General features: G+C 43.9%; 1 protein-coding gene and 1 pseudogene across 4 annotated transcripts; one reads left to right on the top strand and one right to left on the bottom strand.

The window, feature by feature from the left end:
* Positions 1 to 64: 64 nt before the first annotated feature.
* On the top strand, positions 65 to 27,409 carry LOC113875900 (zinc finger protein 418-like). 4 transcript variants are annotated; one of them, XM_027514599.1, is made up of 3 exons: positions 65 to 900; positions 4,297 to 4,423; positions 5,950 to 11,217. In XM_027514599.1, exons 1-3 carry the CDS (start codon positions 865 to 867, stop codon positions 7,497 to 7,499), a joined length of 1,713 nt encoding a protein of 570 aa, XP_027370400.1. In that variant the 5' UTR covers positions 65 to 864; the 3' UTR covers positions 7,500 to 11,217. The 4 variants fall into 4 exon arrangements, with proteins under 4 accessions (XP_027370400.1, XP_027370401.1, XP_027370397.1 ...); XM_027514596.1 differs by lacking the exons at positions 4,297 to 4,423; positions 5,950 to 11,217 and adding exons at positions 20,652 to 20,778; positions 25,411 to 27,409 and having other exon boundaries at positions 89 to 900; XM_027514598.1 differs by lacking the exons at positions 65 to 900; positions 4,297 to 4,423; positions 5,950 to 11,217 and adding exons at positions 16,569 to 16,848; positions 20,652 to 20,778; positions 25,411 to 27,409.
* LOC113875901 lies at positions 9,288 to 9,661 on the bottom strand (annotated as a pseudogene).
* Positions 27,410 to 27,670: the final 261 nt, after the last annotated feature.

Raw genomic sequence — 27,670 nt, 5'->3', positions numbered from 1 at the left:
GGCTACCCACTCCAGTATTCTGGTCTGGAAAATTCTATGGACAGTATAGTCCATGCGGTCGCAAAAAGTCCGACACGACTGAGCGACTTTCACTTTCTTTCACTTTCAAGCCTATCTGAAAATATGATTATCTACATAGAAGAGTTTCAAAAAATAACATGAGTATCTGGCATATTTACGACACTTCCACAAGTTTGCTATATTTAAGATTAGTATCCAAAAGAAATTACAATTCCACAAATGAGAATCATAAGGGCATAAAGGAAACTTTTTAAAAATATTTGCCTTATAACCAAAAACATTTACAGATACTCAAAATTAACAAAATACTTCGTGCGAATTTGCATTGGCGCCCTTGGCGTTCTGGGAAAGATGTGTCATCTTAATTCATGGCATGGATTCCTTGGCGATCAGTTGCAGAACGCATCCCTACCAATTGGTGTTTGGCCTCTTTAAAGGCGGCGAGTCACTGCTCTGGCGTGGCTTGGGAGAGGTCATTTCCTGGCGCCTTACGAGGTGGACGCAGGCCTCTTCTCCTGGCACCTGGGAACTACAAGACCCAGAGTGCCCAGCGTCGAAGGCGACGCTGCTGAGGCAATGATGGCGCAGGAGAAAAGTATTTCCGCTGGGGCACAACACTAAGGGGCGGGACTTCTGGCCGCCTCCTCGAGGCGGACATTTTAAGTCCGCTGGTCCTGTTCGGTGTGAGAGGGCTGTCAGGACCCGAGTGACCAGAACAGGAAGGTCCGAGAGGAGGCGCTGTCGTTGCTGCACAGAGACGGGTCTGAACCTCGGCGGCACCGCCCGGGGTCCGCCGCCCCCGGGTCTCCCCGCCTCTCCTAGCCCTGCTACCCCCAGAGTCCGATGGCGACGGCGGCGGCTCTGAGGGAGCAGCCTCAGGTAAACGCTCGTCCTGCGGGCCCGCACCGCCCTCATCCCATCAAACACTAAAGCCCCACGGGGCGGCTGCTCACCTGCGCGCAGCCCTGGCCCTGGGCTCCAGGATGGTCAGGCGGTGCTGGGTGGGGCCCTGCGTCTCACAGACAGCGTCATGACGCACGGGAAATGGGGACATTCGGAGGGACCGGTAGGTGCAGAGGCCTGGAGGTCGGACTGAGGCGGGGGAATTCCGGAAACCTAGCATCAGCCTTCGGCTTGCCGGAAATAAGAGTGTTAGCGCAGTCAGCCCCGGGTTAGTGCATTAACGGGATGTAATCCCCAAGAGCTGTTTAAGGGGAAAACGGGGTGGAGAGGGTTGATGAGGACATTGAGGTCCTGAGAGGTTGAATCTTCGTTCAGGGCCCCACAGCTGGTAAGACGCAGCACTGAGCATTGAGGCCCAGAGGTTAATCCGCCAGCCTGAGGTCAGCTGGCTTCCAGGGCCAGGCAGGAGTACAGACGGTGAACGGTGGAATCCCACATTGGATGCTTTCCTTCCTCTTCACGCAATTCTCAGGGTTAAAGAAGTGCTTATGGAACCTGAACAGGAAAGTAGGGGGTGTCCCATTGCCTCACTGGCCTGCTCTCACCCCCATGTTCCCTGGACTTGTTGTCGCCCCGAGATACTTAATGGGCTTCCCTGGTGGCTCAGCGTAAAGACTCTACCTGCAATGTAGGAGATATAGGAGACACGGGTTTTATCCCTGGGTTGGGAAGATCCCCTGGAGGAGGGCATGGCAACCCACTCCAGTATCCTTGCCTGGAGAATCCCATGGACAGAGGATCCTGTTAGGCTACAGTCCATGGGGTTTCAGAGAGTCAGGCATGGCTGAAGCAACTTAGCACACACTCACACAGGAGACGCTTAAAGTCCTTTATCCCCTCCTTGAGTCCGAGGTTCCTGAAAAACGTCAAACCTACCGTCCTGAGTCCATGCTAGAGGTTATATGGAGAGGTGTTCCCATTTCTGGCAGTCACGGTAAACGTGCGTAAGGTCAACCTAACCCAAGATGTGCAAATGCCTAGAGGTAAAACTGAGCTCAGGAATATTCAGGACCCACAGGTCTCGTCTCTTTTAGGTAGGACTAAATAGCAGGTGGGTTGGAGTCAGGAGAGGAACAACTGCCTGAGATGTCAATTTTTGTGTTCTAGAGGAAATTAAAAGTTTCGGTTGTGGGATGGAGGTGATGTGATTAAAGCTTCATTTGGCTTTAGAGTGGAAAACAAACTGTGGGCTTGAGAGAGGAAGAAGGGCCATCATTGTGGAGGGTACTACCGTAGTCCAGGTGAGGGTTAATGGAGCAGGGACATGCCTTGGAAAATGTGGCTGTATTCTGGCTGCGTGTTTTTGTTTTTATTTTTTGCCATCCCATGCAGCATGTGGGATCTTAGTTCCCCAATCTGTGATCTTGCATGTTCCCCCTGTGCTGGAAGCACAGTGTGTTAACAACTGGACCACCAGGCAAGTCCCTAGCTGCATGTTTTTAGAGGAGGCAGCTAGATTTTGTAAAGTGGGTGGTGAGGGAATGAAACGCAGGTACCGGAGATGACCCCTGGCTTTGCAGCTGTAGATTTGGAAGCTGCATCAGTAGAGATAAGCAGGTTGGTAGTAGGTGTAATATTCATTGTGTTTATTCAGAGCTTTGTTTTAACCATGTTAAGAGTCAGATATTTTAGACACCAATGAGTGGAGGCATCAAATGAACATCTGACATACAAGTTTGGAATTCTTGAGAGTGATTCTGGTTAGAGACATCCAAAATGTAACTACAGTGTAGACCATACTGAATGACCTGTGTCTCAACATTTGGAAGAGGCAAGCTTCGGGCTGTGGTGGCAGATCTTTTAGGGAAGAGGTATGGAAGAAGGGGGCAGACGATTGGGTTTCTTACTTGCTTCCATGCTTGATGGTGTCATTTACTTCATAAACATAAGTAAATGGCCAAGAAGTTTTGATGTATGAGACAGGATAGTCTGGCAGGCAGCCAAAGCTTCCAAGAGAAGAGTTAACATGAGGTGGATGAAGAAGCAAGGGGTAATTCATCCATATGACACTCAGGCCAGAACTGGTACTTCTTTACCACTTTATCAGCTCACCACGTTTTGTGAGAACTTCGGTGGTACCTGGCGTGTTTCATTCAACCTAGTTATATGGCCACGAGCAGTAAAGTCATCTGTAAGAATCACTGGGCTTGGGGTAGGCGAGTAATGGGGCTGGAGTTTGAATGAGGGTAAGGGAACAGAGAAAGGTTGTCATTGCTGACTTACATCAAGGACAGTACAGAAGTACCATGGGACTATGTGTATCTGAGATCCACACACGGTTCTGTTGTTTTAAATCTGAGACAAGGATCAGAGTCATGCAGTAAGGCCTTTATAGATGATTTCTGATACTGCCATTGGGAATTGTTGAGAGTTCTGTGGTCATATTGGGTTCTGTTTGACTTTGCCATTTGTATTGTGGATACTGCCTGCCAAGTTGTGGTATAAAGCCTAACTAAGTTCAATGTGATGTGCTTCTTTGACATTTGGTGAAACTTGGGTGCCTTCAAATAACCTGAGTGCAAGTTCCTCTCCTCACCTATGGATAATGTCTCTTAGCCTAACAACCATTTTTACAAAGGAAACCAGATACTTCTAGGTAGCACTAGCCCTCAGAATTATTCAAATAAGGTAGTCACATCCTCCTTGGAGCATCCCAACCCCTTCATCCCACAAAGATTCCTTCGCACAGACCCTGATTGTGCTGGGTTTTTTTGAGTACTGCTCCCTGTGGGCCTTTGTGGTGAGTGGTGAATTTATGATTAAAAAGTTACCGTTAGTTGCATTTGTCCAGTCTCAGATGTCATGTGTTAGGTCACCATCTTAGCCCTATGCTGGGATTAGGAGAAAGTGATTTAAATACAGATAAGGTGTGGGAAGGGTAAGGAGATGTCTGTGGTGTGGGAGAGTGAGGTTTTGGTGGCCATGGTCATGTATGGCTATGGGATATAGCGACTGAGGATGTGCAACCCAAGGAGTGATGTGTGCTTGAAGAGAGAGCATGTCTGATGGTGCTAACATGTCCAGGGCAATGCCCATACCAGGGGAAATTGCTTGTCAGCAGGGGGTGGATCCCTCTATGCCAGGCCTATAGTTGAGATATATGTTCATCCACCTGCCTCTTGTTCCTGGTGGTTATACATAGTGATCAGTGAGCCTGTGGGAAGACAACCACACCAAGGTGCCAGGGTGTGATTGCTTCTCTGAATTGGAAGGGCTGGGTGATAGACAGTCAAAGGGTAGATGTGTGGGGAAATGGACTGCAACTCTTCAGAGGTGTACTCTTTGTTGTTTCATCTGTCACCATCATGGCAGGTCAGTGTGAACTTTGAAGATGTAGCTGTGACCTTTTCCTGGGAGGAATGGGGTCTCCTTGATGAGACTCAAAGATGCCTGTACCGTGATGTGATGCTGGAGAACTTGGCACTTATAACCTCCCTGGGTAAGAACTTCAAACCTTTCCTCATGACCTGAGGTAGTATCTGTGCTTTCCTTTTCCCCAGAGACAAGCTTGTCCTTCTCATGTCAGGACCATGGTCACTGCTTTTTTTTTTTTTTTTTCCCAGTACTCTAGGTTGGTTCTGTGGTTGGTTGGGCTGAGGTATTTGCATTGCCATCCGTTTTCCTTGAAGAGGCCCCACATCTGCTACCCTGCAGCCTCCCCTGGAAGGATCCAGGGTCAGGAATCTTCCATTCAGCCTAATATATTCCACCATACTTGCCCTCTTCCTAGTGGGTGAAATCTAGATGCAAGTAATCTGTGCTCCTCAGGTTCTACTTCTTCTCATAAACATTTCCATGTAACTGCCTTTGCTGGGAATTAATTCTATGGTGTAGAGCATGCACTTCTTGCAAGAACCTTTCAAAAGTTCTCTTAATAGTATTTAAATGTTTTCCTCTGGTTTATGATGTGATGAATATGGGTCAACTGCTCCTATGTGGTGTCTTTCCCCTTGTATTTGCATCATCCAGGTCCCATACACTTGTTCATTTTGGAAGTGGAGTGGGGAGCTCTTATTTGTCCACAAGCTGGATATGAATTCCAACTCAACCAAGTAGGCTCAAAGGGCTGCTGTACAGTAGCACCCTATGGGAGTGCATGATGCTAGTTCAAGTGATACCAGGAATTTGTTCTGTTTGACTTGAATTTTGATGGCTATTTCCAGTGACCACAACTTTTTTCTCCTTTTTTTCCCCCTCCATTCATAATATTGCTGACTTAATTCTGCATTGTGGTTCTTCTACTTGTAGTCCAACCTAATCCTTATATCTCTGAACTCCTGTATCACCCAGTTTCCTCCCTGCTTTATCTGTTCATTCTGTAACATTGGCCCATATACTTTCTATAATCAAACATACCCATTCTTAAACTGTTCCTGACCAAAATCTACTTTTTTGCAGTTCTTTTTTCTTGGCCCTGGAAATACTCATCTACATTGCAGTCATGTGTTACCAGCAGACACAGTCCTGCTGACAGTTGTTTGTAACTAATTTATATATTTTTTCCTTTTTTTTTGTTAATGGCTACACTGGGTCTTCATTGTGGCACATGGGCTTCTCTAGGTTGCAGCTCATGGGCTTGGTTGCCTGTGGCTTGTGGGATCTTAGTTTTCCAACTAGGGATCAAACCCATGTCCTCTGCATTGGAACGCAGATTCTTTACCACTTGATCACCAAGGAAGTCCCTGTAACTGATATTTTAACTGTCAACAATTAAGTAATTTTTCACCCTGCTTTTCTTCTCTATGACACATAACATGGTTATCTTTTTTCTCATGTGGTCTTCCCCCATCCTGTGGCCTTTATAGCCCAGTATTGCTCATGATAATGTCATCAAGAAGCCAACTCCCTGTTCTTATAAATAATCACATGGACTCATTCATGAGTTTGTCAGACACACACTGGTGTGTGGGCTCCCCCTGCCCCACTAAAGTCAACATGTGCTTCACCAACATTTCTTGCTTTTAGGTTGTTGCCATGAAGTGGAGAACAAGAAGACTTCTTTTGAGCAAAATGTTTCTTTTCAAAGAATGTCACAGATCAGGACTCCCAAGGCAGATCTATCCTCCAAAGAGGCCCACCCCTGTGAACTATGTGTCCAAATATTGAGAGACTTTCTGTACTTTGATGAATGTCAAGCAATACATTCAAAGCTAAAATTACATAGGTCTGGGAAACAGTTGTATGTCAGCACAAACCTTCATCAGCATCAGAAGCAGTGCATAGGGGAGAAACTCTTCAGAAGAGATGTGGATAGAACTTCATTTGTGAAGAACTGCAAATTCCATGTGTCAGGAAAGTCATTAGTCTTCAGGGTGGTTGAGAAGGACTTCTTGACCAGGTCTCAGTTTCTCCAGCAATGGGCTACTAACACCTGGGAGAGGTCAAACAGAACTGAGTGTGAGACAGCCTTTCAGAGGGGAAAAACTTATCCTAACTGGGGAGAAGTTACCAAGAAGTCACACCTCATTGTACACCAGAGAGTTCACACCAGGGAAAGGCCATATAAATGCAATGAATGCGGGAAATCATTTAGCCAAAACTCTATGCTCCTTCAACATCAGAGAATCCACACTGGAGAAAGACCTTATGAGTGCAGTGAATGCGGGAAAACTTTCAATCAACGTTCTGCCCTTCATCAGCATCAGAGACTTCACACTGGTTCAAGGCCTTATAAGTGCACTGATTGTGGGAAATCCTTTGCTGATAATTCCACCTTCATTAAACACAGAAGAATTCACACTGGAGAAAGGCCTTATGAATGCAGTAAATGTGGGAAAGCGTTTTCCCAAAATTCTTCACTCCTTCGACATTGGAGAATTCACACTGGAGAAAGGCCTTATGAGTGCAGTAAATGTGGGAAAGCGTTTTCCCAGAGTTCTTCACTCCTTCGACATTGGAGAGTTCACACTGGAGAAAGGCCTTATGAATGTGGAGAGTGTGGAAAATCGTTTAGACAAAAGCCCAACCTTATTCAACATTGGAGAATTCACACTAGAGAAAGACCTTATAAGTGTGGGAAATTATTTAGCAATAAGTCCCATCTCAACCTTCAAAGAGTTCACACTAGAGAAAGGCCATTTGAGTGTGGGGAATGTAAGAAATTCTTTGGCAAGAAGTCCTACCTCATTATACACCAGAGAGTTCACACTGGGGAAAGGCCATATAAATGCAATGAATGTGGGAAATCATTTAGCCAAAACTCTATGCTCCTTCAACACCAGAAAATCCACACTGGAGAAAGACCTTATGAGTGCAGTGAATGTGGGAAAACTTTCAATCAACGTTCTGCCCTTCATCAGCATCAGAGACTTCACACTGGTTCAAGGCCTTATAAGTGCACTGATTATAGGAAATCCTTTGCTGATAATTCCACCTTCATTAAACACAGGAGAATTCACACTGGAGAAAGGCCTTATGAGTGCAGCAAGTGTGGGAAAGCATTTTCCCAAAGTTCTTCACTCCTTCGACATCAGAGAGTTCACTGGGAAAAAATCTTACAAGTAAAGAAAATTTGAGAAGCTGGTTAGCCCAAGCTGTTTTTCAAAATCAGAGAACTCACATTGGATCAAAGCCGTGTGAGTGCCATGAGTGTCAGAAATACTTTGCAAAAACTTCAGGTTCATTAAACACAGGAGTGTTCATACTGCAGAAAGGCATTATATTGTAGAAAAGGTTTGAATTCCTTTACCTACAACTCTAGTCTCATAGAATACCATAATGTTCACACTGGATAATAGCCTTGCGGATGTGACTAATGTGGGAAGTTGTTTTTTTAGCCAAAACTCTAGCCTCATGACATACTGGAGAGTTCACAGGCTTCAGTCTTATTTCATTGAATACCACAAAGTTCAGAAAAAAGGGTTGTGCAGGGATGAATTATTGGTCAGTATAACACTGTGGAGATCCTTTATGAGGGTGTTGTCTGCCTCTGTTGACCTCATACATGCAATAAACTGCCGGAGTCCATCTCCAGCAGCCAGGGATTCAACCTAAAGGGGTGAGCGGTGTGGGCGAGAAACTGAGGCAGCCTCTCATTTTTCTTGGACTTCCTGTTTATTTCAAGCTTATGATTCTCTTTTATACTTTTACAAAAGCATTAGGTCAGAGGTTTGATATTTTTAGTTCCCATTGACCCAGATTTATTTTTCTCCAAAAATCATTGTTGCCCCTCAAAAGGAGCTCCTTCCTCAGTGATTCTCTTATCAACTTCTTCTTATGTGTCCTTGTGAAAACACTGTAATTCATGCTAATGTATGGGCTGCATACCACATTCCTCAGTTTAATTCTTATCTTTCTAAGTCCTGTTTGCCCCTAGTATCCTAAGCTCACTATTTCTTAGAAATATTTCTTAGAAAGGGCTTCTAGCTAATAATATCTCTAAAGTCCCTAATTTCTGTAAGCTATAGTAGAATATGCTAACATTTCAGCAATCCTTAAATCTTTAGCTTCTAATTATTTTAATTATTCCTAAGCCCTAAATTCAGCAAACTCCTTTGCCATAAACACTTTTCTCACAAATGGGCTTCAGATAGCAATCCCTCCCATGGCTTCAAGCTGTGGCCTGTGTGCTCACTCTGGAACACTTTTTTGTAAAAGTCCTTGAACAAATGTCACTGATTAACTTTATGAATTATTCTTTGAGCACAGCTGCAGAAGGCTTTATGCCTTCTCATGCTCCTCTCAAAAACAATAACCACCTTAATATTCTCTTCAGTCAACTCAGCCTAGGGAAGGAAAAAACAAGTCAGAATCACAAAGCCTAACTCCTCCATTCCGGGTCCGTGCCTATGGAACAAAGGGAGGGGGTTAGGGCCGTGCCTCCATTTCGTCAGCAATGCCTAATGCGGCTCCCGACATCAAACCACTAATATTCCAGGTTTATGGGAGCTTCAGTGCATTTCTTAACCTGCCCAGAGCCCTTGCCAGATTTATGTCATTGCCAGTTCCATAGCAAAAGCCATTTCACCACTGTTGTGTGGCAGGTGCTCATGATGTACATTTTTGAACCACCCTGAGTCCAAGGAAGAACATTTTGATGTTGTCCCTTTTATGGGAGCCTTCGTGATAAATCTGAGCACTCATTCCTTTCTAATTCCTTTGATGGGTTACATCTCTGAGTTGACCAGTTTTTGTCCTAGACTACTCTGCTGGTGACTTGCAAACTGAGCCTACTTTTCTCAGTGTCTGTTGTGACTCCTGTGATGAGATTTTCCTCCTCTTCCTGCCTCAAGCCCAGGAATAGTCTGCGTCCCATTGTACTGGTTTGTGTGAAAAATGAAGACCTTACTCTTTTTTTTTTTTTTCCAACAGCTCAGATTTTTATTGAATATGTTACTGAAGAGGTTTAGTCAAAAAGACCAAAGCCCATGTCATCATCAGATTCTTCAGATTCTTCTTTCTTTGTTTCTCCTTTCTTCTCCTCAGCTGGGGCAGCAGTGATAGATGGGGCAAGACCTCCTGCTGGTGCAGCACCAGCTGCCATGGCAGGTCCACCAGCCCCCAGGTTGCAGATGAGGCTCCCGATGTTGACAGTGGCCAAAGCCTTTGCAAACAAGCCTGGCCAGAAAGGCTCAACATTTACACTGGCTGCCTTTTAATGAGGGCATTGACTTTATCCTCCATGACCATGCAGAATGAGGGCAGAGTAGATGCAGGTGAGCTCTGAGATTGAGGCCATGGTGAGGGCAAATGCTAGGTGGGGGCTGCCAGGCATGGTGCTAGTCACCGGATGAAGTGAGGGCCTCATCCCAAAATGGCCTTAGCTTCCTCGGAAGAACCAAGCACCTTAGCAGCAGAGGAGGATAAAGCAAGACCTTACTCTAAGTTCCTTCAGTCTTGGGATTTTATTCACTGTGGTGACTTGAAAACAACTGGGTTCTAGCAGCAATCAGGGTTGAAAAGTTTTTTTGTGGAATTGCACACTCTCTGCCTCAGAGGGAACAGTATGCTGTGAATGTACCTCTCTCTAGTTTGTCCTAGTTGCCATTGCTGCTCAGGGCCTCCAAGAAAAGACTGCAGGGACTTGTGGTTCTTATTGGTAGCCTGGATGCATTGGTATTTTGTTGGTTCAGATGTCAGTCTTCAGACGGGCAGTTGTGATACCTTTGCTGCTTCCTAAGTCAAGAAAATTTTCTTGTTCCCAGGGATCATGGATTGCGTCCAGTTAGTAAGAGAAGTCTGTTCCCTAGGTCCTGCAGTGGAGCCATGTATCCTCATATGTAGAATTCCAGATAGTGGCAGCATAGATTATACAGTCGTACAGACAGGGGGAATCATCTGTTAAAGGAACACTGAATTTGTAGGGAGGGGGAAAGGCTACCACAAGTTTGTGGAAATGTGTCTATATCGAAGGGGCCTCCACAATATTCCAGCTATTAGCTGTGAAGGATGAGCCAGTGCAGAAATTGTCATGGCATTCAGAACTATGTATCTTGTATAGGGAAGCTGTTGTGAGATGAAACAATCATCAGTGGTTTTGTAGTGTCTATGTGATTTCACTTCAGATGTGTTGCTGTGCAGGAAAATGAGGATAGTGAGGATGTGCTGTCCCCACTGAATGCAATGTCACCCCTGCATTCCTATTGAATTTTGGGGGGATTTCCTAGCAATTCAGTAGTTAGGGCTTGGCACTTTCACTGCTGAGGGCTCAGGTTCAGTCTCTGCTACAAGCTGCAACCACAAAAAAATTAAATATTAAAAAAATTTTTTTTTTGAAGTTTCTATTTTTTTCCTAACAAAAAAGATAGTGAAACAGCAAAAACTTATGTTGGAATTTTATTTATTTTTCAGTGATGTGACCTCTCTGGCATAAAAATAATTGTTTTTTTAATGGAGTATTTCATAAACACTTTGTGTACTGTACACAATGCAGTAGCCACATACAGCATATACTTTTAAAGTTTAATCATTAATATTCTTGATCACTTAAAACTTTTTTTATTATAGCATGTGCCAATCTATGCTGTACAGCACGGTGACTCAGTTATATGCATATATATGTTCTTTTTTAAAAAATATTCTTTTCTACTATGATTTATCACACAGAGTATTCAATATAGTTCCCTGACCTTGTTTCTTGATTAATTCTTAAATCTAGATACTCAACGTTTTCAAGCCATGATTTGTAGCTCTGAATAAATAGGCTTTGAGTGTTCTCATTTGGTTGGCCATCTTTATTTCCACAAGTGTAAGTAAGTGTAGTCAAAATTCTATGTTATAAATTGATTTGAAATAGTTTTTGACTATGTGATTATACAAGTATTCATTTTATACATTTAGTTTGTTGTATTTCATTTTCCATTTTAGGTTATTGACATTTTAGCAACAAATGGATCTAAGGAGATACCCTTAACTAACATCTTTAAAGGAGGCATTGTTAGTCTAAATTGCATCTGGAAGCCTCATCACACCATATATGGAAAGTGGTCCATTGGTTAATCAGAATTTTCTTTTCCTTGTGAGTAAACAATACTGTAGGAACCACTTAGGGGGACTTCAGTTCAGTCACTCAGTCGTGTCCGACTCTTTGCAGCTCCATGAATTGCAGCACACCAGGCCTCCCTGTCCATCACCAACTCCAGGAGTTCACTCAAACTCATGTCCATCGAGTCAGTGATGCCATCCAGCCATCTCATCCTCAGTCGTCCCCTTCTCCTCCTGCCCCCAATCCCTCCCAGCATCAGAGTCTTTTCCAATGAATCAACTCTTCGCATGAGGTGGCCAAGGACTGGAGTTTCAGCTTTAACATCAGTCCTTCCAAAGAACCCCCAGGACTGATCTCCTTTAGAATGGACTGGTTGGATTTCCTTGCAGCCCAAGAGACTCTCAAGAGTCTTCTCTAACACCACAGTTCAAAAGTATCAATTCTTCAGCGCTCAGCTTTCTTCACAGTCCAACTCTCACATCCATACATAACCACAGGAAAAACCATAGCCTTGACTAGACGGACCTTTGTTGGCAAAGTAATGTCTCTGCTTTTGAATATGCTATCTAGGTTGGTCATAACTTTCCTTCCAAGGAGTAAGTGTCTTGTAATTTCATGGCTGCGGTCACCATCTGCAGTGATTTTGGAGCCCCAAAAAAATAAAGTCTGACACTGTTACCACTGTTTCCCCATCTGTTTGCCATGAAGTGATGGGACCAGATGCCATGATCTTAATTTTCTGAATGTTGAGCTTTAAGCCAGCTTTTTCAGTCTCCACTTTCACTTCCATCAAGAGGCTTTTTAGTTCCTCTTCACTTTCTGCCATAAAGGTGGTGTCATCTGCATATCTGAGGTTATTGATATTTCTCCTGGCAATCTTGATTCCAGCTTGTGCTTCTTCCAGTCCAGCGTTTCTCATGATGTACTCTGCATGTAAGTGAAATAAGCAGGGTGACAATATACAGCCTTGATGTACTCCTTTTCCTATTTGGAACCAGTCTGTTGTTCCATGTCCAGTTCTAACTGTTGCTTCCTGACCTGCATATAGGTTTCTTAAGAGGCAGGTCAGGCGGTCTGGTATTCCCATCTCTCAGAATTTTCCACAGTTGATTGTGATCCACATAGTCAAAGGCTTTGGCATAGTCAATAAAGCAGAAATAGATGTTTTTCTGGAACTCTCTTGCTTTTTCCATGATCCAGCGGATGTTGGCAATTTGATCTCTGGTTCCTCTGCCTTTTCTAAAACCAGCTTGAACATCTGGGGGACTTAGCTATAGATAATTTATGAATAAGTTAAAGCTTTCTCACTGGTGAAACCACCTAAATCCTGCCCCTTTTGTCTTACTTAAAGGGGCAGGATTTAGGTGGAAGTAGCTTGGTGTCCTTTGTGTGTGTGTGTGTGTGTGTGTGTGTGTGTGTGTGTGTGCTGAACCATATGGCTTGCCAGATCTTAGTTCCTTGACCAGGGATCAAACCTGTGCCCCCTACAGTGGAAGCACAGTCTTAACCACTGGACCACCAGGGAAATGCCACTCAGTGTCCCCTGAATTTGCAATTTCCACATGGAGGAAACCTTCCATGTACATTCAGCATGGTTGTGTTCAGATCTCTGGCATTGTCAAAGACTTCCTAAATCCCAGGTTGGAAAAGAAAGTTTATTAGAACATTCATTTCTCTTCTGTGCGCATACAGTCCAGGCAACTTCTGACTGAGACAAGAAAAATAACATTGGTTGGAAAAATCTCTTAGACCTTTCCTGAAAAGGATTTGAAGATTAATGAATCTTGTAGACTTTAAAGGTTAAAAATAATACAACCTCCCCCCTTTAAAAAGGTTTTTAAAAGGGCACTAGAAAATGTAAGAAATTATACTAAGCTAGTAAAGGAATGATAAACATTAGGTTCTAATGGTTTGGATGGAGTCAGCACTTCACATTAGTAAACACAATCTTGCTCAAAGTTGTTTTCTCAAAAGTTTAAAAAGTATAATTTTTAATATTTTCCACTTATGGGTTACCAGGTGAGAAGAAACAGGAGACTGTCAGAGCTTTTGCATAATTTGAAGTGTCTTTAAGCATTTGATTTATGTATATGGATATTTATAATTTATATTTTTAAAAGTTTCTACAGTAGCCATACCAGGATGACTTTTTGAACAAAGAACACTTCATAATTTTAATTTTAAAACAGAAACTACATTTTCTACCATGGAAAAATATTATCACACTATTGTCGTTTATAGAAGACTAAAATTTAGTATCTAAAGATTTGAAATTTATGAATATACTCCACTGGGTTTATGGGTCAGCTAACTTGTTGATATTTCCACAAATAATTGTGTCTGCTCAGTTCAGCATCTTAATGTGAAGTACCCTTCATTCTCTTTCCACCCTTTATCTCAGCTTCCTGAGTGCTCACACCCTTCCACATACTTGTCCTTCATGTGTACTTTTCTCTCTCTGGAATATTCTTCCCAACACTTGACATTTAGTAAATCACCAAAAAATAATCATTGCAAACATTAAAAAAAAATATCTTCAGAGAATTTTCCCAGAGACTTTAGGTAAAATTCACTGGAGTGCTGGTGTGGCTGTTTCTCTTTGTCCTGGGCTGTGTAAGGGGTGTAAGGACAATGCTTTCTTCCCAGAGAAACAAAATGGACCACAGTTCATCAGATGTTTTACACCTAGTTTGTGCTTATGATGAATGGCATCTGTCATTATTTCTGTTTTCTTGCCAGAAAAAAACCCACGGACAGAGGAGCCTGGCTTAGTGACTAAACAGCAACAACAACAGAACCTTACATCTTGGGCTTCCCTGGTGGCTCAGTGGTAAAGGATCCTAACATGATGCCAGGGACTTGGGTTGGGAAGATCCCCCAGAGAAGGAAATAGCAACCCATTCCACTATTCTTGCCTGGGAAATCCCATGGACAGAGGAGCCTGGTGGGCTACATTCCACGAGGTATCAAAAGAGTCAGACACGACTTTGTGACTAAACAACAACTTAGATCTTGCGGTACAAAGACATTATGCAGTAGTTGCAGAATGTGAGCTCAGTAGTTGTGGCACACAGGTTTAGTTGCGCTGAGCCACGTGGAATCTTCCCAGACCAGGGATCGAACCCGTGTCTCCTGCATTGGTAGGTAGATTCTTAACCACTGCTCCACCGGGGAAGTCCCCAAAACCCTTACATTTTAAAAACAATCTGAAGAGTTTATACATTAAAATACATGCTGTCTGGGATTCATTTCAGTTCATTCGCTCAGTCGTGTCTGACTCTTTGTGACCCCATGAACCACAGCACGCCAGGCCTCCCTATCCATCACCAACTCCTGGAGTTTGCCCAAACTCATGTCCATTGAGTCGATGATGCCATCCAACCATCTCACGCTCTGTCATCCCCTTTACAGGTGAAATAATATACTAAGGTGCATGGGGTAGATGAAACAAGACTGACCATGAAATAGCAAACAGTGCTGGAATATTGCAAAACACTGCAGCCATTGTCACGTGTCAAAATGGCGTTTGTTTTGTTCTTCTCTTTTTTGAGATTGACAACAGATTCAGAAAGGAACTGAATATATGTGAGGATATGAGGTAATATATATTAAATAGATGAAAGTACTGCTCAATGAATTGGACAGAGTCAGTTCAATTCAGTCACTCAGTCGTGTCTGACTCTTTGTGACCCCCATGGACTACAGCACACCAGGCCTCCCTGTCCATCACCAACTCCTGGAGTTTACCCAAACTCATGTCCATTGAGTCAGTGTTGCCATCCAACCATCTCATCTTCTGTCGTCTCCTTCTCTTCCCGCCTTCAGTCTTTCCCAGCACCAGGGTCTTTTCAAATGAGTCAGCTGTTCACGTTAGGGGGCCAAAGTATTGGAACTTCAGCTTCAACATCAGCCCTTCCAGTGAATATTCAGGACTGATCTCCTTTAGGATGGACTGGTTGGATCTTCTTGCAGTCCAAGGGACTCTCAAGAGTCTTTTCCAGCACCACAGTTCAAAAGCATCAATTCTTCGGCGCTCAGCTTTCTTTATAATTCAACTCTCACATCCATACATGACTACTGGAAAAACCATAGCCTTGACTAGATGGACCTTTGTTGGCAAAATAATGTCTCTGCTTTTGAATATGCTGTCTAGGTTGGTCATAACTTTCCTTCCAAGGAGTAAGCGTCTTTTAATTTCATGGCTGCAGTCATCATCTGCAGTGATTTTGGAGCCCCCCAAAATAAAATCTGCCTCTGTTTCCACTCTTTCCCCATCTGTTTCCCATGAAGGGATGGGACCGGATGCCATGATCTTAGTTTTCTGAACGTTGAGCTTTAAGCCAACTTTTTCACTCTCCTCTTTCATCAAGAGGCTCTTTAGTTCTGCTTCGCTTTCTGCCATAAGGGTGGTGTCATCTGCGTATCTGAGGTTATGATATTTCTCCCAGCAACTATAAAGGCAGGATTTCTGTTGTCTTGGGAATCATTGTCAGAGACCTATCTTTGTATTCCTTCCTCAAAGTGGCTCAGCATCCTTTTCCTTATCTACACTTTTGTGTATTTGTCTATATCAAACACAGATGAACAGTGCACTATTGTCTATTAGCTTCAGTTTCCAGTGTCTCCATTCTGTGTCTAAGTGACTCTGCAGAGGTCACTTGGGTTTTTTTGTTTGTTTGGACGTGCTGGGATGCTTGTGGGATCTTAGTTCCCTTATCAGATATTGAACCACGCCTCCTGCCTTGGAAGGGAGGAATCTTAATCACTGGACCGCCTGGGTAGTTCCAGGATGCATTTGGATTGATACATTTGAGAGCATCTGGAAAGGTGCTCTTAGACTCTAGGAACACTCTGAGCTTCGAAGACTTTGAAAAAAAAAAAAATGTCTCCAAACACTTGGGTGATCAGTTACAGATAGTAATCCTCAAACATCTGAGTGCATTCTCTTTAAGAAGGAACGCCCCACCTCAGTCTCTGGACTTAGGTTGTTATTTTAGCAAATCTCACAGTGTAGCTTCGACTTTTCTCCTGGACGTCAGGAATAACTCAAACGGGATCTTGGTTCGTGTATCTGTAGGAAATACATTACCCAGGCGGCTGTGCGATGGGTGGCTGCGACGATCAGCCAATTAAGACAAAGCCGCATTTTCCTGTGAGGCAATAATGTCTGGGCGGGACTTCCGGCTGCGACGCTATGAGCGTCATTTTGAAAGTGCTAGAGCTTTTTCCTAATTCAAGCGCTTCGGTTACTCGTGCTGGGAAGCGGGGATGAGACTGAGAAGGTACCCGCTGCAGAGAGGCGGGTGTGAGGCTCGGTGACACCGCCCAGGGTGCGCCGCGCCAAGATCCGGAGGGGCCCCCCGGGCGGGGTACTCCAGCTGCTCCGGGCCCCGCTCCGCCCACCGAGTCCGATGGCGGCGGCACTAGGGGACCCGCCTCAGGTAAACGCTGGGCCCCCTGGGCCTTCCCCGCCCTCACCCCACCAGACACTAAAGCCCCGAGCGTCGAGGGGGTGGGGGGCGCCTGCCCACGTGCCCGGGATCCAGGCCGGTGAGGCCGACTTGGGTGGGGCTCTGTGTCTGACAGTCTGTGAATGCGCGTGGGAGAGAGTGACGGGCGGAGGAGCTGCAGGCGCAGAGATTTGGAGGTGGTACTGACGAGGGACTGCTGCTGCTGCTAAGTCGCTTCAGTCGTGTCCGACTCGGTGCGACCCCATAGACGGAAGCCCATCAGGCTCCTCCGTCCCTCGGATTCTCCAGGCAAGAACACTGGAGTGGGTTGCCATTTCCTTCTCCAGTGCATGAAAGTGAAAAGTGAAAGTGAAGTCGCTCAGTTGTGTCCGACTCTAGCGACCCCATGGACTCCAGCCTACCAGGCTCCTCCGTCCATGGGATTTTCTAGGCAAAAGTACCGGAGTGGGATGCCATTGCCTTCTCCAGACCAGGGACTAAGGTATAGCAATTCTCCATCCTCCTAGCAGTTTCTGCTAGGAGCAAGTTGCAGCTGGGCCAGTGAAGGTTGCAGTGCTGCTGCGAGAAAGGTTGGCCATTTATGGAAATTTCCTGGCAGCCCATTGGTTAGGATTCCGCCTCTCTTGGCCGAGGGCCCCGGTTCAACCTCTGGTTGGGGAACTAAGATCTCACAAGTCCCACCGTGTGGCCAGAAAAAAGAAAAGACCATTTATCTCATAGATAATAGAGGGTTTGAATCGTAAGCGGGAAGTGATTGCATGCAGACCAAAATAGGCTCCCTCTGACTGGCAAGAAAAAAAAACAAAGTAGGAGAGGGAGGAAGGAGACAGGAAGCACAGAGGTATTAATTGTAATAGCCTGGGTGTGTATTGATGGGCCAGAGTGACTACCTTGGATGTGTGAAAAGTGGTTGAATTCTGGATCAATTTTTTGAGAAGGTGTTACTGAAATTGCAAGTCCTTGTGCCCTACACACAGTCAGGCCCATCAATATTAAAACAGAGTTTCGAACAGAGGTTTATTACAGGTTTGTACAATGAGATGGGTGGCTCATGCCCTAAGAGCCCCAAAGTTACTGAAAGCTTTCAGCAAGGCCCTTTAAAAGCAAAAGATGAAGTGTGGGCGTGGTTAGTTTTTGTAAATTTCTCATGTCAGATCCTTTGTTCTTGCGATCAGTTCATGGTCAGGTAAGGATGTTCCTATAAGTCTCTACCAGATGAATGTTATTCTCTGTCCTGACAAGAAAGGGCAAAGTCCCGAGGCACAACTTTAACCCTCCAATGTCTCAGTCCTAGCTAAGAGGAGGCAGATTGCAGTTGGCAGCTCCTTCAAGGCCAGGTCCCCAGACTTGCCCCGTTGTCATCCCTGAGGGAGCCAGGCACCCGACCCAACTGGCCCTCAGTCTCAGTTCAGCCCAGTCACTCAGTCGTATCTGACTCTTTGCGACCCCATGGATTGCAGCATGCCAGGCTTCTCTGTTCATCACCAACTCCCAGAGCTTACTCAAATTCATGTCCATTGAGTCGGTGATGCCATCCAGCCATCTCATCCTCTGTTGTCCCCTTCTCCTCCTGCCTTCAGTCTTTCCAGCATCAGGGTCTTTTCCAATGAGTCAGTTCTTCGCATCAGGTGGCCAAAGCATTGGAGTTTCAGCTTCAGCATCAGTCCTTCCAACGAATATTCAGGACTGATTTCCTTTAGGATTTACTGGTTTGATCTTCTTGTTATCTAAGGGACTCTCAAGAGTCTTCTCCCAACACCACAGTACAAAAGCATCAACTCTTCAGCGCTCAGCTTTCTTTATAATCCAACTCGGGCTCTTCCGACTGCCCAAAGTGGGAAACCAGTTCTCACAGACTGCAAACCATGTAACGGCAACTGCTGTTACATCTCAGAGACAAGGATGGGAGAGAGGTTCACTACTGCCTCACGGCCTGGGCCACGGCTAGTAGAGGGCCTTATGAGGGCGCTGAAGCCCTGCAGGACATAATCCCCAGCCTGTTTCCTGGACTCTCCAGGTGACCCACTGGCCCAAGCCTGGTTGCGCTGGAGGGCCTCCAGAAGAAGGCCTGAATCTGCATCCTGGCTCACTCGGCAACTGATGATCACCACACCACTGACCCTTGACTGAATCACTTCCCTAAAGGTCACTCATTGACAGTTGGTTGCTTGTGGGGAGGGTCCTCTGAGGCACTGACCGGTGGCTGAGCAAGACTTGTTGCCTAGTTACAGAGCGCAAAGTAATGAGGCACAGCCATGGCTGCCTGCTAAGGGCTGTTCTCATCCTGCTCTCATACAAAGGGACAAATAAAATTGTGGGTGTTGTTGGTGATAAGAGACAGGCAATTGTAAGGGATGACTCGGGTTTTGGCCCTAGTAGACAAAGGGGTAGAAGACCCATCAACTGGATGGGGACCTTAGCAGCAGGTTAATTTTCCTTGGAAATATGAGTTTGTTTTGGCTCTCTGAAGAGTCTGAAGTGTTTCCGAGAAGACTGAGTGTAGGCAACGTGGGCAGTTGACTAGGCAGGTCTGGAAAACTGGGGGACATGTTTAGGAATGGAAATTTTCAAAAGTGATGACCATTGTGTGGATACAAGTGGAGCTGTGGATCACATTTAGGAAGGGAATGCAGGTTACAGTGGCCATGGTATTAGTAGGTCAGAAAGACTAGGGTGTGTGCTAAGGAGTAGTACTTTTGCTCAGGGTTTGTAGGGCATTGCAAACCCAAGTGAAGTGAGAAGTGGCCGTGGGACCCGTGTAAGAGACGTCAGCTTGGCAGGCGGCCAAGGCTTCAGTGGGATGAATGGAGTCTGAGATATGGCTGAGGAGACCCAGGAGTAATTGAGACAAGAAGGCAGTAAGGCTGGGGCTGCTTCTCATTTAGTACTATATGGCTTCTCCAGAATGTTGCAATGAACTTTGACAGGGTCTGGGATGTTTTAGTCTTGCTAGCGGATAAGGTTTGGAGCAGATGTCATTTGTGCGTCACTGTGACTGGAGGGGAGATTTTTAGGGCTGGATTTTTTTTACAAAGGTTGAGTGGAGAGAGGCGTGTTGTGGTTGTTGAAAGGGCAAAGCTGGCAGTAAAGAAGTTGAAGAGAGTTATGGGAATGTGAAAATCATATGTGGTTTTAGGGTGGGGAATATTGAAGGAAGGACTGGCAGCAGGTGGCAAGATCTAAGCAGCATGTGTGGCTTAGTCTGGTGTCAGATCCATCAGAGGACTGGGGTTGTAGTGAATCTTCTTTAAATTCTCAAGCATCCTCTGGATGGCAAGCACCAGGTGTGCATGTATGTTCAGGAAGAATTCTGTGGTGTGGTGCAGGGAGATGGCAGTGCTGTGGGAGTGTAACTGTAGAGTCTGAAATTGTGAGAGAAGTGCTACCTACAGAATGATGTGCCCATTGAGAGGAAGTGTGAACTGATGGCCTGTTGAGTATTTACAGGTGAAGCATGAGCTTATCTTTGGCTGTGTCTGGATTCCCATAATTTGGGAGACTCTAGGGGAATTGCTTATTTGGAGGGACAGGACATTGCAGGCCAAACCCAGAGTTTAGATGGCATCTGTGTGCACACAATTCTGGAGAAGCCTTGTAGTACTGACCCCCGCCCAGTTACTGCTGAGGGCTGAACACAGTGAGTAAAGCACGTGGTGAAGAGAGAGAAGGCATCAGTGGCACCAGTGGAGGATGGGAATGGCATAGGTGTTTGGAGAGATGTGTTGCGGATTCTTAGAGAACGTTCAAGGTTTCATTTGTCCCCTTCACCACAGGGTAGTGTGACGTTTCCAGATGTTGCTGTATACTTCTCCTGGGAGGAATGGAGGCTCCTTGATGAGGCTCAGAGACGCCTGTATCTGGATGTGATGCTGGAGAACTATGCACTTATATCCTCACTGGGTAAGACCTTCAGCCTCCCTACTGACCTGGGCTGGCCTCTGTATCCTGCCTCACGCCCCAGAAGGTGCTCTGTCCTCACATGGTGTAGGCACTGCTTGCTTCCCCAGTGTTCTGGGTAGTTGTGGTTAATAGGGCTGGGGTGTTTGCACTGCCCTTTTTTCTCCCCTACAGCCCTAATACCTGCTATACTGAACTGTCACAGGGAAGGGTTTGTGGTTCATAGTCTTGCAGTAAGGCCTTTGGGTGCAGCTTTCTTCCCCTTTCCCTGAATGGGTCAGTGTGTCCAGATCCATGCGGTTGCCCCTCCTTTAGCTGACAATTCTGTTTCTGCCTGTTTATGGAATTGCAGCCGTTGTCATGGTGACTACTTATGTGAGCATTGGCTACTCTTGATCTCTCTCCTATATAGTTCTTTTTATGATGTTTAGACCTCTTGTTTCCATTTCGTCCTGTCATCCCAACTTTATTGAGATATAACTGATAAAATTGTATGTACCTAATATATATAATGTAATGATTTGATATATATATAATGAAACAATTATCACCATGAAATTTATTAACACACCTATCACCAGACATAACCTTTTTTCTTTTGTGTGTGTGAGAATACTTAGGATTTGTTAGCAAATTTCAATTATACAATACAATATTAATGACTGTAGTCACTATTCTGCACATTTGGTTCTTAGAACTTACTCATAACGAAATGTTCTTGACCATCTCCCCGTTTTTCTAGCTCTCAATATTTGGCATTCTACTTTATGCTTCTCTAAGTTTGACTTTTAAAGATTCTATATTTAATAAACTGTTTGTTCTTCTCTCTGTGGCTTGTTTCATTTAGCATAATGTCCTCTAGGCCCATGCTTGTTGCAAGTGGCAGTTTTTCCTTTTTCTTGTCTGAATATTCCTGCACACATAATCATGGGAAAGTTGGTACATGTTTGTGTGTGTACCATATTTTATCACTTCATCCAGTAATGAACACTTTAAAATGTTTCTGTATCTTGGCTCTTTTGAATAATCCTGCAATGAATATGCACATGCACCTGTTTCATGAAGATACTGGTTTTGTTCCTTGGGATATATACCCAGAAGTTGGTGTGTTTGATAATATGGTAGTTCTGCTTTCAATATTTTGATGAATATTTGTGGTATTTTCCATGACTACGTTAATGTACATTCTTTGCAGCCATGTGCAATGGTTCCCTTTTCTGTGTGTCCTTGCTAGCATGTTACCCCTCATTTTAAAAAGAAATCATTTTTGGCTGCACTGAGTTTTTGTTGCTGTGTGTGAGGTTTCTCTAGTTGAGATCAGTGGGGGCTACTCTAGTTGTGATGCATGGGCTTCTTTTTTTTTTTTAATTGGCGGCTAATTATTTTTACAATATTGTAGTGGGTTTTGCCATACATTGACATGAATCAGCCATGGGTGTACATGTGTTCCCCATCCTGAACCCCCCTCCCACCTCCCTCCCCATCCCATCCCTCAGGGTCATCCCAGTGCACCAGCCGTGAGCACCCTGTCTCATGCATCAAACCTGGACTGGCGATCTGTTTCACATATAATATACATGTTTCAATGCTATTCTCTCAAATCATCCTACCCTCGCCTTCTCCCATGGAGTCCAGCAGTCTGTGCTTTACATCTGTGTCTCTTTTGCTGTCTCGCATATAGGGTCATCGTTACCATCTTTCTAAACTCCATATATATGTGTTAATATACTGTATTGGTGTTTTTCTTTGTGACTTACTTCACTCTGTATAATAGACTCCAGTTTCATCCACCTCATTGGAACTGATTCAAAGATGCATAGGCTTCTGATTGCAGTGTCTTCTTCTGCTGTGGAGCACAGGCTGTAGGGCAAGTGGGCTTCACTAGTTGTGGCACATGGGCTCAGTCACCCTTCAGCATATGGAATCTTTCTGCACCAGAGATCAAAGTTGTGTCCCATGCATTGGCAGTTGGGTTCTTAACCACTGGACCACCCTGTGCGGGGGTGGGGGAGGGGTGGTTAAGTTTTTTTTAAAGATCCGTTTATTTTTGGCTGTGCTGAGTCTTCATTACTGCATTTGGACTTTCTCTAGTTGTAGCAAGCAGGTCAACTTAGTTCCTTGACCAGGGATTGAACCAGGGTCATTGCAGTGAAAGCGCTGAGTCCTAACCATCAGATCTCTAGGGAATTCCCCTAGCTTTGTTTTCTTGAGGTTTTTTGTTTATTTTATAATAATCCTTTGACTACTTGCTAAGTTTTGTGGTTTTATATATAAATTGTCAGATTTTTTGTTCTATTTCTGTGAAAAATGTCCTTGGGATTTCGATTGAGATTGCATTCAATCTGTAGATTGCTTTAGGCAGTATGGACATTTTATTTTATTTTTTTTCAAGTTGTTTTTTTTTTATTTAAATTTAATACTGTTAATTCATCCAGTCAGTGAGCACGTAATTTCTTTCCATTTGTATCTTTTTCAATCTTTCAACAATGTCTTAGAGTTTTTCATGTATAGGTCTTCATCCTTCTTGGTTAAATATTCCTAGGTATTTTATTCTTTTTGTTGGAATTATAAATGGCATTGTTTTAACTTTTTGCTAGCTCACTGTTCAAGTTTAGAAATCGAACTGCTTTTTGTATGTTGATTTTGTACCCTGCAACTTTGTTGGTTATTTCTAATAGATTATTGGTGGAGTCCTTCGAGTTTTCTATGTGTAAAACCATGATATCTGCAAATAGTGAAAGTTTTACTTCTGCCTTTCCATTTTGGATGCGTTTTTTTTTCCTTTTTTTTTTTTCCCCCCTTGCCTGACTGCTCTTTGCTAGGACTTTCGATATTACATCGAATAAGAGTGGAGATCGTGGACATCCTTTTCTTGTTCCTGATTTTAGAGGGATAGCTTTTGACATTTCACCATTGAGCTTGATGTCATCTGAAGGATTTTCCATCTATGGCTTTTATTATGTTGAGGTATGTTCCTTCTTTACCCACTTAATTCAGAGTTAATATTTTGTTCAGGATTTTTGCATCTGTGTTTATCAGAGATGCTGTCCTATAATTTTGTCTGTGTTGTCTTCATCTGGTTTTGGTATCTGGTGATGTTGCCATTGTAAAATGAGCTAGGAAGCATTCCTTTCGCCAATATTTTGAAAGAGTTTGAAAAGGGTAGGTATTTAATCTTTTTTGAATGTTTGGTAGAAGTCACCTGTGAAGCCAGGATTTTTATTTCCCTATATATGCCTACAGTAAGCAGTTATTGCTCTAAATTTCCCTCTTTGAACTGCTAAGGTATTTTTTGGTTTCTTCTGAGATCCATTATTTTTTCATGATTCTGTTGTTTAATTTCCACATATTTGTGAATTTTCCCAGTTTCCTCCTTGTTACTGATTTTTTGCTTCAATCCATTGTGGTCAGCAAAGATACTTTATATTATTTCAATCTGCTTAAATTTGTTAGACCTGGTTTTATAACCTATAGCATATGATCTGCTCTGGGCAGTGTTCTGTATGCAGTTGAGGAAAATGTGTATTCTGCTGCAGTTGGACGTTATATTTTGTATATGTCCATTTGATCTAAAGTATATTTTCAAGTGCAAAGTTTTTTTACTGAATTTCTGTCTGGATGATCTACCTATTGTTGAAAGGAGAATATTGAAATCTCTAGCTCTTTTTTTTTTTTCCCCCTAATTTTATTTATTTGTTTGACTGTGTCAGGTCTTAGTTGCAATACACAGGATCTTTTTTGTTTCCTCACTTGAAATCTTTTGTTGAGGTACATGGACTCCCTAGTTGTGGCGCATGGGCTTCAGTATTCACAGCACACAGGCCCTCCACTGTGGTGAGCTGGCTCTGGAACTCATGGGCTCAGAAATTGTAGCATGCCAGCTTAGTAGCTCTGTAGCATGTGAGATCTTAATTACCTTACTAGGGATCAAACCCCTGTCCCCTGCATGGCAAGGTAAATTCCTAACCACCAGACCACCAGGAAAGTTCTATGAAATCCCTTGTTATTGGGTTGTTATTCCTGCTTTTAGATTAGTTAACATTTGATGCATACATTTTCATGCTAGGATGTTCAATGCATATACACTAACTATTGTTATAGACTCTTGATTAACTCTTTTATCATTATATCATGATATCATATCATTTGTCTTTTGTGGCAGTTTTTCACTTAATGTTTGTTTTGTCTGAAGCTATACAGTATTTATGCTGACTTCCAGTTTTCCATTTGCATGGAGTATCTTTATGTTGCCTTCATTTTGAGCTCTGTGTGTCCCTAGTACTGATGTGTGAGTCTTTTTTTGACAACATAAAATTCGGTCTAATTTGATTGCTGTTTTTAAGATTTTGATGTGGACTATTTTTAAAGTCTTTATTGAATTTGTTACAGTATTGTTTCTGTTTTCTGTTTTGGTTTTTTGACAGAGGCATGTGGGATATTAGCTCCCCTACCAGGGATTGAACCCACACTCCCTGTATTGGAAGGTGAAGTTTTAACCACTGGATCTCCAGGGAAATCGTGGCCACTGTTTATTGTTTTCTGGCTGTTTTGTTGTTGATGCAGATGCAAATTTGTGATGAGCTTGACCCTTCCCTGTAGTCAATATGTACTTCACCTGCATTTCTTTCTGTTCAGGTTGCTGCTGTGGAACAGAGAATGCAGAGGCACCTTCTGAACGGATCACTTCTCTACAAGTGTCACAGGCTAGGACTCCGAAGGCAGCTTTGTCTACTCAGAAGATGAACCCTTGTGAGATTTGTGGTCCAGTTTTCCGCTTGGCTGAGCACCATGAAACACAACACATCCAGAAACTGTTGAGGTGTGGAGCATGTGTGAAACACTTCTGTTTTAGTGCAAACTTTCAGCAGCACCCGGAGCAGCACATGGGAGAGAAAACCCTCAGAAGCAGCGTGGACAAGGCCTCGTTTGTGAAGAGCTGCAGCTTCCATGTGTCACAGAAGCCATTGACCTGCAGGGATTTTGAAAAGGACTTCCTGACCATCATGGTTCACCTGCAGCAACAAGCTGTGAAGAAGCCAAACATAGTCACCCAGTGTGAGTCAACCTCAAGTGTCAGGAAAAGTCATCACACATGGGAAGAATGCAAGAAAGCCCTTAGTCCCCCACGTACATTTGTTCAGGACGAGGGTGTCCGCACTGGCAGACCTTGTTTTGTGTGCAGTGAATGTGGGAAAGCATTCAGGTACAAATCCTCATTTGTTGTGCACCAGAGAGTCCACGCTGGAGAATGGATTCATGTGTGTGGTGAATCTGGAAAATCCTTCAGGCAAAGCTCATCCCTGTGTCAACATCAAAGCATTCAGACTGGGGCAATGCAGTACAAGTGCAGCAAATGTGGGAAATTCTTAAGCCACAAATCTGTCCTCATTTCTCCCCACACATGGCACAGTGGAGAAAACAGTTATGTTTGTAGTGAATGTTCGAAATCTTTTACCTCTAGCTCAGCCCTCACTTACCATCAGAGATCTCACACAGGAGAAAGGCCTTATGAGTGTAGTGACTGTGAGAAATCTTTTGTCTCTAGGCCTGCCCTCAGGTATCATCAGAGATCTCACACAGGAGAACGGCCTTATGCATGCAGTCAATGTGGGAAGACTTTTACCACTAGCTCTAACCTCCATTATCATCAAAGAGTTCACACTGGAGAAAGGCCTTATGAATGTAGTGAATGTGGAAAATCTTTTAACAATAGGTGGGTTCTCATTCAACATCAGAGAGTTCACACAGGAGAAAGGCCTTATGAGTGTACTGAGTGTGGGAAATTGTTTAAGTATGGATCCCAATTGAATCAACACCAGAAAGCCCACACTGGTGAAAAGCCTTTTAAGTGCACTGAATGTGGGAAGTCTTTTAACAATAGGTGGACACTCATTCAACACTGGAGAGTCCACACCGGAGAAAGGCCTTTTGAGTGCAGTGAATGTGGGAAGTCCTTTAATCGAAGAAATAACCTCATCTTACACCAGCGAATTCACACAGGAGAAAGGCCTTATGTGTGCAATGAATGTGGGAAATCTTTTACCTTTAGCTCCAGCCTTCGTTATCATCAGAGAGCTCACACTGGAGAAAGACCCTATGAGTGCAGTGAATGTGGGAAATCTTTTATCTCTAGGTCTGACCTCCATTATCATCAAAGAGTTCATTCTGGAGAAAGACCATATGAGTGTAGTGAATGTGGGAAATCCTTTATCCAAAGAAATAACCTCATAATACACCAGAGAATTCACACAGGAGAAAGGCCTTATGAGTGCAGTGAATGTGGTAAATCTTTTACTTGTAGTTCCACTCTCCATTATCATCAGAGAGTTCACACTGGAGAAAGACCTTACGTGTGCAGTGAATGCGGAAAATCTTTTATTACCACATCCAAATTGCGTTGTCATCAGAAAGGTCATATTGGAGAAAGGCCTTAAGAGTGCACTGAATGTGGAATATCTTTTGTAGGAAAAATCTAACCCCTTTCAACATCAGAGTTCACACAAAGGCATAGATAGGCAGGAAATGTGGTTTCAGCATTCAGTTTATGGGCACTGGAGGAAACTTTCTGAGGAGCCAATCTGTCTTAATTGACTTTCATCCATCTGTGCATAAACAGTGAGAGAAGCCCTGGTTATGTGTGAAGCCTGTGTGACTGTGTTGCACTCTCCAACCTATCCAGAGTTCTTGCCACATTTATGTCACTGCCATCTCTGTTCAGTTAAGTTGCTCAGTCATGTCCGACTCTTTGCGACCCCATGAATTGCAGCACACCAGGCCTCCCTGTCCATTACCAACTCCTGAAGTCCACCCAAACCCATGTCCATTGAGTCGGTGATGCCATCCAGCCATCTCATCCTCTGTCGTCCCCTTCTCCTCCTGCCCTGATCCTCCCAGC

The sequence above is a fragment of the Bos indicus x Bos taurus genome, chromosome 18 (genome assembly GCF_003369695.1).
Source record: "Bos indicus x Bos taurus breed Angus x Brahman F1 hybrid chromosome 18, Bos_hybrid_MaternalHap_v2.0, whole genome shotgun sequence".
NCBI classification, from domain to species: Eukaryota; Metazoa; Chordata; class Mammalia; order Artiodactyla; family Bovidae; genus Bos; species Bos indicus x Bos taurus.
Note: the sequence above shows the minus strand (reverse complement) of the source record. Positions and strands in the feature narration are given on the sequence as shown.

Coding starts and splice junctions, on each gene's coding strand:
- LOC113875900 (XM_027514596.1), top strand. CDS start 865: ATGGCGACGGCGGCGGCTCTGAGGGAGCAGCCTCAG. Junction 901..20,651: donor CTCTGAGGGAGCAGCCTCAG/GTAAACGCTCGT, acceptor CCTTCACCACAG/GGTAGTGTGACGTTTCCAGA. Junction 20,779..25,410: donor TGCACTTATATCCTCACTGG/GTAAGACCTTCA, acceptor CTTTCTGTTCAG/GTTGCTGCTGTGGAACAGAG.